Here is a 10,816-nt window from a genome sequence, read left to right on the forward strand (position 1 = left end):
CAATCTAGTAGCTGCCATCAAATTGTCTAGATTGTCCAGGGCCTAGAACCTAGGTCTTTGCTGTGTTCAGGGCCTGAATGGCCCTAGGGTAGAAGCTGAGCTTCAGTCTATTTGTCCTTGCGGACATGGTCCTGAACCGCCTGCCCGAGGGCAGCCGAACAAAGTGTTCGTTCCCAGGGTGGGATGGGTCTCTGGAGGTCTTGGAGGCCTTCCTGAGGCAGCGTGTGTTGTACAGCTCTTCCAGAGAGGGGAGGGGGCGCCGATGATCTTCTGGGCCGATCTCACGACTCTGTAGCGCTTTCCTCTCTGCGGCTGTGCAGCTGGAGAACCACACGCAGATGCAGTAGGTGAGGATGCTCTCCACTGTGCAGCGGTAGAAGGTCACAAGCAGCTCCTGTTTGAGGTGTTATTTCCTGAGGACTCTCAGGAAGTAGAGCCGCTGTTGTGCCTTCTTGATGATGGCTGCTGTGTTGGTCTTCCAGGACAGGTCATCCTGTATGTGCACCCCCAGGAATCGGAGGGTTGAGACTTTAACTTTAACTTTTTGTGCTGTGAATATTATTATTTTTTTAAAGTATTTTTTTCTGAGTTGGGCAGTCCCACTCATATTTTTCATTTTTATTAGACAGATATAGTGAAGACAGACAGGAAAGTAAGGAGAAGAAGGGTGAGAGGGCATGTCAGCAGGGCATGGGCCGGATTCAAACCCATGCTAACATGGGCATATGTGTGTGCACTGTAGACCACGGTGCTAGACCACTGGACCACCCCAGGCCACTGTGCTGTGAATTTCAACATCATCTTTATGCTTAAGACTATCAGCCTGCGCCATCAAAAAGTTCCAAGATGGCGGCGCGATCACACGCGAGGCTGGAGGGGCTACCGACGTCAGTGCTTTTTAGCGTTTTTAAACACATTTGTATGTACATTTTTATGTCAGTACTTACGGGGAACTGTGTAAATAGTACCTACAGCAGACTAGACTTACTAGAAGTTGGTGCGCAAAACGAGAGGACTGTAACAGCGGAATTCTTGAAACAGCAAAACATCCCACACGATATCGCTCGGACACCGGGTGAACAATGGTACACGATCCCAACCCTCAGGCGCAAGCGACGATGTCGAGATCGTAAGCAACGCCGAGGCCGCAGAGGAGGCCTGCTAGCTAGGCTGAGGAGAAGCCCGGATAAGCCTGCTTTGCCGAGTATATTCCTCTCCAACGTAAGGTCTCTGGCTAACAAGATGGACGAACTGAGACTGCAGGTAGCCACCAATAACACCGTGGGGGACAGCTGTGTGATTATTCTCACAGAGACCTGGCTCAACGACTCCATCATCGACTCTGCGGTCGGGCTAGAAGGCCACACTTTACACAGAGCGGACCGGACGCTGCTTAGTGAGAAGACGCGCGGAGGCGGCCTCATTATATCTACGAAGGACAGCTGGTGCTTAAACACGAAAACTGTAAGTAGCCACTGCTCCCCAGACCTGGAATACTTGACTGTTAAATGCCGACCCACATACCTCCCGAGGGAATTCAACGCGGTGTACATAACAGCTGTTTACATCGCACCTAGCGCAGATGCTAGCTTAGCATTGGCGTGGCTACATGACGTCATCAGTGGCGGACAGAGCGCGGACCCACAGGCAGTGCATATAACCGCGGGGGACTTTAATCATGCTGACCTGAAGGTAGTACTACCCAAGTTCTATCAGCATGTTAAATGTGCAACAAGAGGAGAAAAAACACTGGACAAGGTATACACCAACATCAAGCTTGCTTACAAGGCTAGACCGCTAGCTCATCTAGGCATGTCTGACCACGTGTCAATCCTCCTGATCCCAGCCTACACTCCCATGAGGAAAAGTGCTCCCATCACCACTAAGACTGTCAGAACCTGGCCAGCAGGGTCCGCTCCACTGCAGATCTGCCTGAATGACACCTCATGGCAGGAATATGAGCATGAGGACCTGGAACAGTTCACGTCGTCGGTTCTGAACCACATAGTGAACTGCACCAACTCAGCCACCGTGGACAAACGTGTCCGGGTCTACCCCAACACGAAGCCATGGATGACTGAGAAGGTCCGAAAACTGCTCAAGGAGAGGGACAACGCCCACTCAGCGAAGGACACACTGCTGTACAGCACCACCAGGGCTAACCTAAAGCGTGGCATCCGGGAGGCCAAGGCAGAGCACAGAGAGAAGATTGAGGAATGCTTCCTGAGCAACGACTCCAGGCGGGTGTGGCAGGGGGTTCAGCACATGACAAACTTCAGAGCCAACAGGCTCACAGCCGCGGAGGACGACCCCCTGCTGGCGGAAAAGCTGAACTCCTTCTACGCCCGGTTCGACGAGGGGCGAACGGAGGTAACCACAACACAAACACCACTCTCTCCAGCTCTCAGCAGCCTCACCCTCACAGAGCATGAAGTGAGACGCGTGCTGAAGGCGGTGGACCCCAGAAAAGCCTCAGGGCCGGATGGCGTCCTGGGACGGGTGCTGAGGGACTGCGCCGACCAGCTGGCCGGGGTTTTCACCAACATCTTCAACCAGTCCCTGTCCCAGGCCACCATCCCACCCTGCCTGAAAACCTCAACTATCATCCCAGTCCCGAAGAAAAGCACGGTGAGCTGCCTAAACGACTACCGCCCGGTGGCACTCACACCAATCATCATGAAGTGCTTGGTCCACAGAGGACGCCATCGCGACGACTCTCCACTCCACTCTATCCCACCTGGAGAGGGGGAACAGCTACGCGAGACTGCTCTTTGTGGACTTCAGCTCTGCCTTCAACACCATCCTTCCAGACAGGCTAGTGACCAAACTACTAGACCTGGGACTATCACACTCTATCTGTGCATGGATCAAGGACTTCCTGTCTGACCGCCCCCAGAGGGTGCGGGTGGGCTCCCACACCTCCACAGCCCTCAGACTCAGCACTGGGTCCCCCCAGGGCTGCGTGCTAAGCCCCATCCTCTACAACCTCTACACCTACGACTTCACCCCCGTCCACCCCAGCAACTCCATCGTAAAGTTTGCAGACGACACCACCGTGGTGGGCTGCATCTCGGGGGGGGACGAGGCGGCGTACAGGGATGAGGTGGAGCAGCTGGGCAAGCTGTGCAAGGTTAACAACCTGCTGCTGAACCAGTCAAAGACCCAGGAAATCATCGTGGACTTCAGGAGGAAAAAATCTGAAGTCCAGCCCCTGCTCGTCGATGGAGGGAGCGTGGAGAGAGTCTCAACCCTCCAATTCCTGGGGGTGCACATACAAGATGACCTGTCCTGGAAGACCAACACAGCAGCCATCATCAAGAAGGCACAACAGCGGCTCTACTTCCTGAGAGTCCTCAGGAAATACCACATCAGACAGGAGCTGCTTGTGACCTTCTACCGCTGCACAGTGGAGAGCATCCTCACCTACTGCATCTGCGTGTGGTTCTCCAGCTGCACAGCCGCAGAGAGGAAAGCGCTACAGAGAGTCGTGAGATCGGCCCAGAAGATCACCGGCGCCCCTCTCCCCTCTCTGGAAGAGCTGTACAACACACGCTGCCTCAGGAAGGCCTCCAAGATCTCCAGAGACCCATCCCACCCTGGGAACGAACACTTTGTTCGGCTGCCCTCGGACAGGCAGTTCAGGACCATGTTCGCAAGGACAAATAGACTGAAGCTCAGCTTCTACCCCAGGGCCATTCAGGCCCTGAACACAGCAAAGACCTAGGTTCTAGGCCCTGGACAATCTAGACAATTTGATGGCAGCTACTAGATTGTAATCAAGTGCAATACTGAAACACAACTGTGAACATTTCAAACCTGCAAACTGCGACACTTTAAATGAATGTGCAATAACACTATGTGCAATATGACAACCCTCGGGTACATAAGGTTCAGAGATAGGAAATGTTAGGATAGGTATAGCATAGCATAGAGTACAGCACAGTGTTTTATTTGTATAGTATAGTATAGTGGATAGTGTACATAGCCTTTATTTATGTAAACCAGCTCTTTTCCCTTCTTGTTTTTAGTTTTTTTCCTAGCACCAGGGGAGCCCCCCCTCCCAAATTTCGTTGTATGGTACCTATTCTATATCAATGACAATAAAGACCATTCATTCATTCATTCATTCATAGAGCGCCCCCTAGCCCGGTTTGACGTCATAAGTTACCAGGAGGGGAGAAGAGGCTACACGCCTGAGTTTTAAGCTCCGAATATGCCTGGACAAACCCCTGTTGATGCCCGGGAGTGACTGTGTTGAAAAGCAATTGGCCCCTGCAAGCACAGGATGTGGAAGCCCCGCTGTGGAAAACCGTCTGTTGCTGAGTCTTCTGACGCATTTGTGTACACTTGGGGCATCATCTCAAAAGCCTTTCTTTGACACCTCACTTCCTCTCTCCTCGCCTCCTTCTCCAAACACTATTGGAGGATAAAGTGTAAGGGGAGGGACCTCAGACCTTCTCCTCCAATGAGTTTGGAGAAGGAGGCAAGGATAGAGGACAGGTGGAATCCGTGACAGACTAGCCTTTGTCATAACCCTGTCTAATGCCCCCCCCCCCCTCCCCCCTCAGGTACGGTGGCCTTGTGGGACCTGTCCAATAAGTCGGTCCTCCAGCGTGTCCGTTCTACAGACCACTCCTTCCTCCTCTACCCCTACCACTGCTTCATCGCACAGGACAACTCTGTGCGCGCCCTCGCCTGGTGCCACGCCTCCAGGTAATCATCCAATCAGGGTGGAGGAATTCAAGTGCCGGAAGAGTTAATCAGAGAGTCTGATTTAGGGTTTTGTAGGACCGCAGGTCGATGGAATGCCGATACCAACCAGAGCATCGCAGTTCAGAGATTGCTGAAGAAACAGTTGGTAAACCTTACAAATGCATGTCAACAAAGTGGCAGATGATACAGTATATAAAATAAAGAAAATAGATAATATTTCAAATATTTTCCCCCCCCCGACACTGTATGTTATAGCTTTGGATCTGGGCTCAGGGGCCCAGAGAGGTACCATCGGTGATGCAGTTTCCCCCAGCTCCACCGTCATTACCATTCTGAACATGTCGCCTCGTTTTTATCTCCTCAATCCAACATGGTGGTCGATGGACCGTACTAAGCAGTGACCTTCAACACTGCGCCGTGCCGGCTGTCTGAGTATGCTGCAGGCAAGCGGAGAAACGTCCCAGACTGCACCCCCAGCCTGCACCCAACCCCCCCCACCCTCCCTCTGCACCCAGTCCTCCTAGTCCCAGCCTGCCCCCCTGCCTGCCCCCCATCCCCTAGTCCCAGCCAGGGTATTGCAGAAGGGAACATGGACGTTAGGGAATACTATCCAATGAGGCGGAGGAAGCCAAGTGTATCGCTCTGTTCAGGTCCAGAGTTGTAATGAGAACACACTTTTACTCACACAAAGACACAGACACACACTATCACACGCACACACATGAGCGCACGCACGCACGCACGCACGCACGCACGCACGCACGCACGCACGCACGCACACACACACACACACACACACACACACACACACACACACACTCTCTCCCTTAAAACACACTGGCTGTTACTTTTACACACACCTGGCAGCTCCCAATGATTAACAGCTCTGTAATTCCTACACACACACAGACAGACACAGACAGACACACACACACACACACACAATCCACTCCATTCCACTCCACCACTAAAACACATTACCGTTGCCCCTGGGCTGAGAGGCTTCAACGTGGTAGTATAGAGGGCTGTGTGTGTGTGTGTGTGTGTGTGTCTGTGTGTATATGTGTGTGTGTGTGCGTGCATGTGATGTAGACAGATGGTTGATCCGCAGGCACAGGGGAGAAGGAATGGTGATATACAGTATGTTTTTGATGACCATCAGTTATGCTAGCTAGCTAGCTAGGCCATGTCATGTGAAAACAACATGTTCTCTTATGGAGCACATGTTGAGTGGTGGGGGTGGGGGTATGGAGGGGCTGAGGGGGCTCTCAGCTGCCACTCTAGCCCCACTCCAGATGCCCTGATTGCGGCAGGTTCAGAGGATACGCACCCTTGACTGATCTCTGCCATCCAGCCTGCTTAGGGCAAGAATACTCCCGATGTGACCTCCTCCACTAAGGCAGTTTTAAAACCATTCTGTAATTCGTGAAGCCTTTTCATTGTAGGCGAATTACAGATTGTGACTTTAAAAATGGCTTTCCAGAAGATGAGCTAGTAATGGTTACCCTTTACAGTTTGCCTTGATTTTTTAAATCACAGGGTTAAGTTTCCAAAAATGTCCTTTGCCCTAAGATCTTTTTGTTTCGAAATCGCAGAGAGAGAGAGTACAGTTCAAATAAAACTATCACTCTCTCTTTTCATTAAAACCTACCCCTGGTCCTAAACAATACGATTCTTTTTAGTGGCTAGGACTCGGCACCCTCTCTTGTGGAGCGTGTGTCATGAAATCTTTATTTGCCTCGCCTCCTCTGTGCATCTCCTGTGTAACGGAGCGACAAAATCTAATTACAAGAGTTAAAAGGCACAGTGGTTATTCGACACACACGGTCTGCATGCTGAACACGGAGACGGCACAGCGTGGCAACTCTCCCCGTTTTTTTTTTATCATGTGTGATATTTTTTTATTAGAATTCCATTAAGATGTGCTGCCGTTATCCCAGTTTGACTATATCATCAATAGGCCGTAACATAATGGTTAATTACGGGTGTGGGTTATGGAAAGATCTGCTGCAGGGTAGGGCCGTAACATAGCCTATGTTGAAGTCAGTTGGGTTGGTGTTGTAAAGCTGCCAGTGTCGTCAGGATATGTGGCAGGGGAGAGACAGCAGGCATCCATCTTATCTGGCTGACTAGGTTTTAATGACGCTCGATGAAAAGACCCAGAACACAGGCAGACTGGAGCTGTCTTGGCTGCCCCTCTTCTGTCTCTCCTCCCTCCTTCCTCTCACTTCTCACAGTCTGTAATCCCCACTTATTTTCTTCTCTTCCTCCATGCTCTCCTGTATGTCTCTTCCTCTCCTCTCCTCTCCTCTCCTCCTCTTAACATTTCAACAGACACCTTTATCCGAAGCAACTTGACAGATTACAGGGACAGTCTCCCTGGAGTCATTTAGGGCTTACTCAAGTGGTGTTATTGGTGTTCCCAGGTGGGATTTGAACTCATGACCTTCTTCACTCTCCCCTCCCTCCTTTCATCTCTCCTAAACCAATACCGATCACACCCTCTTCTCTCTCTCTCTCTCTCTCTCTCTCTCTCTCTCTCTCTCTCTCTCTCTCTCTCTCTCTCTCTCTCTCTCTCTCTCTCTCTCTCTCTCTCTCTCTCTCTTCTCTCTCTCCCTCTCTCTCTCCCTCTCTCCAGTGAACTGTTGGTGACAGCAGGAGATGATAGGCTGGTAAAGCTGTGGAACCTGAGGACGACGTACGAGCCAATCACAGTGTTCAAACGCTACCTGTCTACCGAGGCCGTCTGGCCCCTCCACTGGCCTGGCGTGTTCATCTCTCAGGAGAACGCCTACGCCGCGTGAGTCCTACTCCTCTTCTCTTCTCCTCTCCTTATTTTCCTGTCCTCCCCCCCCCCCCCTCTTCTTTGTGGGAAGAATGTTCACCTAGGTCAGGGGTCGGCAACCCGCGGCTCCGGAGCCGCATGCGGCTCTTTTGCCCATCTTCAGTGGCTCCCTGTGGCTTTGACCACAAATGGAAATTAACAAAGATTATTTATTTTTTACGTTGCCGCGGTCTCTCTCCTTGAACTACAACTCCCTGCTTACGCTGTAATGTTGTACGAGGGCCAATAGGATTCGGATATGTTGGCACATGACTAGTATTATACATTTTGACTGGACCCAACATGAGACTGCAGTGTTTCCTCCAGAATTTTTCACATTAGTGGCGGAGCGGTTATCTTTTGCGCAAAAAAAAATTCTGTGTGCACGCGCATAAAACGCACACTGGCGCTCAAAACAAAGACGTAGTTTTACCAAAAACTAGAGGGTGGCAGCAATTATAATTTCTTAAATAGCGGTTAAGTCATTAAAGCCGAGCAGGTGATTTTATATAGAAGGTGATCAAATACCAACATATCCTACAGCTGCAGCGGAACATGCAGAACGCGCATTACACACACACACACACAGAAAGATCAATACGAAGTAGGCCTACATGAGAGTACACGCACAAAACCGGCTAACGTTACTCATTAACTGTTTACACAAGTAAAATCACAGTGTGACAGTCAGATGGAGCATTCGGTAAACAACAACAGCAAGGTAATGCTATCAGTTAAGTTAAAGAAAACCAACTCTTACCTTTGAGGACTCCAACATGAGCCCTGCTTACCCGTACCTCCGCCGTTCTGTTCGTGGTGATTTTAGAGGCAATAGATTATTTTTGCCCCGCGCATATTGCTATGAATAGTTCAAAGCTAGGTGCTTGCACGTTAGGTGCGAGAATGCTCGGTTAACCCATTAGCGGGAACATTATTTGTTTCACAAAATAGGCTGACCTATACATCAGAGACATACATTACGAATGTTCATTTAAAATACTCTATACTGAGCACTGGTATAAGAACATGAACCAGAGAACAGCAGTAAATGCAATAACCCACAGTCGTCGCTGATGATGTTGCATTTTCGATTAGGATACGTTTACGGGATTAAAGGCACCGGCGACGGGCTAAAAGAGAAATCCAAATGTCCCGCTAAATTCGGACCAATCACAAAACTGTTTTGAAAGCGCGTCGCCTTGCGCCGCGCGCCTGTTGAGAGCGATTCAGTCTTGATTGCAGTGCGAACACAAACGACGAGGTTAATTGCAACATTGTAACATATTGTAAATAACTACGCCCTAAATTGTAACGAAATGTTGGTCTGGAAGCGGCCTAAATCTAGCTTCAATCTGCTTTTTTTCTGTTCTCCGGTCATAATAACTTGCTGCCTTTCTGCGCAGCCTGAATCAAAGTGGACTGTCTGAATCAATTAGTGCATATAAATGCATATAGAGGAAACACTGGACTGGATGTGACAGGTTTTTTTCAAGAGTAGACCTATATCCACAGGGATTGACGAAGTACTGCGGCAGGCAAAGCAAGAAACTATCCACATTGTCTACAACTTTGTGGCTAGATTTATATACGGACATCGGCGACGCACATCGATGAACGGGAGCTTCCCGGTGAGCGCTATTTGCCTACGCAAAAAGCGGCTTGTCTTTAGCTCAAACCGTTTCCGAATTATGAACTTCTAAAAAAGGTATGATATTTGGGAGCGCCGGCGTTCCTGTGGGTCTGAGGGTTTAACTTAAAATAGTGAAAAGAGGACGAGGGAGGCTAGAGTCTACAGTCTGTCGATTTGTCTATTTTTTGGCTGACGATCTCTTGGTTTGCTCACTTCCTCCGGATGAAATTACAAACGTATCCATATTTTTTCTCAGGCTAGTATAGCCAGATAAAAGTATCAACCCACTTGTTAAAAGGCACCAGAATACACGAAATTGCATCTACTAAAAAATGTTTGGGGGGAACCCCCCAGACCCCCTTTACGCTGTCCTAGTGTTTCACTTTTGTAAAGCACAATAGGCTACGTTTGCATTCGGTTGTATGCATATGTGCTAAGGCTTATGTATTTGTAGCCTACTATTTCGATAGTAGGCTAATATAGCTTATATAGACACTTACAGCATGTGTTGCCTTCATTATAAGGCTTATATAAGGCTTTACATTTTTTGCGGCTCCAGACAGATTCGTTTTTTAGTTTTTTGGTCCAATGGAATGGAATGGAATGGAATGGACTTTATTTGTCATTGCTACAGTACAGGTACCAAACAACGACATTTAGGAGGGGAGGCTCCCCTGGTGTTTAGGAAAGGAAAAAGAAAACACATTTTAGAAAAAGCATAGATGCATAAAATCACAAGAAGGTAAGGAGCTGGTTTACATCAATAAAGGCTATGTACACAATCCACTGTACTATACTGCACAGATAGTCAACTAGGGTTGTCATATTGCACAAAAAGTATTTTTTTCACATTATTTTAAAGTGTCACAGTTTGCAGGCTTGAAAATGTACATGTTTGTGCCTCAGCACTAGCTGCCATACAATCCGTCCGGACTGTCCTGGGCCCAGAACTTAGGCCTTTTCTGTGTTCAGGGCCTTGACGGCCCTGTGGTAGAAGCTGTTCTTCAGTCTGTTTGTCTTAGCGGCCGGGGTCCTGTACCTCCTGTTCGAGGGCAGCTTGACAAAGTGTTCGTGCCCAGGGTGGGTCGGGTCCTTGGAGATCTTGGAGGCCCTCCTGAGACAGCGTGTTTTGTACAGCTCCTCCAGAGAGGGGAGGGGGGCGCCGGTGATCTTCTGTGCTGTTCTCACGACTCTCTGTAGCTCGTTTCTCTCCGCTGTTGTGCAGCTGTGGAACCAGTTGGAGATGCCGAAGGTGAGGATGCTCTCCACTGCGCCGTGGTAGAAGGCCACCAGTATCTCCTGCTTGTTGTGTTGTTTCCTGAGGCATCTCAGGGTGTATCCCATGTTGTGTCCCAGGAATCGGAGGGTTGAGACTATCTCCACGCTCTCTCCGTCGATGAGCAGGGGCTGGATCTCGGACTTTTTCCTCCTGAAGTCTACGATGAATTCCTGGGTCTTTGACTTGTTTAGCAGCAGGTTGTTAACCTTGCACAGCTTGCTCAATTGCTCTACCTCATCCCTGTACGCCGCCTCGTCCCCCCCCGAGATACATCCCACCACGGTGGTGTCGTCTGCAAACTTTACGATGTAGTTGCTGGGGTGGATGGGGGTAAAGTCGTGGGTGTAGAGGTTGTAGAGGATGGGGCTTA

The 10,816-nt window shown here is 49.7% G+C and overlaps 1 protein-coding gene across 1 annotated transcript in view; it reads left to right on the forward strand.

Annotated features, from left to right (window-relative positions):
- The window catches only part of gtf3c2 (general transcription factor IIIC, polypeptide 2, beta), a gene marked incomplete at its 5' end in the record, with an annotated part of 38,561 nt that overhangs the window by 20,389 nt on the left and 7,356 nt on the right, over positions 1-10,816 (forward strand). The window contains 2 exons of the mRNA XM_080524738.1: positions 4,569-4,713; positions 7,352-7,513. Coding sequence (XP_080380864.1) covers positions 4,569-4,713; positions 7,352-7,513 — 307 coding nt within the window. The remainder of the gene's footprint in view (positions 1-4,568; positions 4,714-7,351; positions 7,514-10,816) is intronic.

This window comes from Nansenia antarctica (assembly GCF_963989245.1).
Source record: "Nansenia antarctica genome assembly, chromosome: 1".
NCBI classification, from domain to species: domain Eukaryota; kingdom Metazoa; phylum Chordata; class Actinopteri; order Argentiniformes; family Microstomatidae; genus Nansenia; species Nansenia antarctica.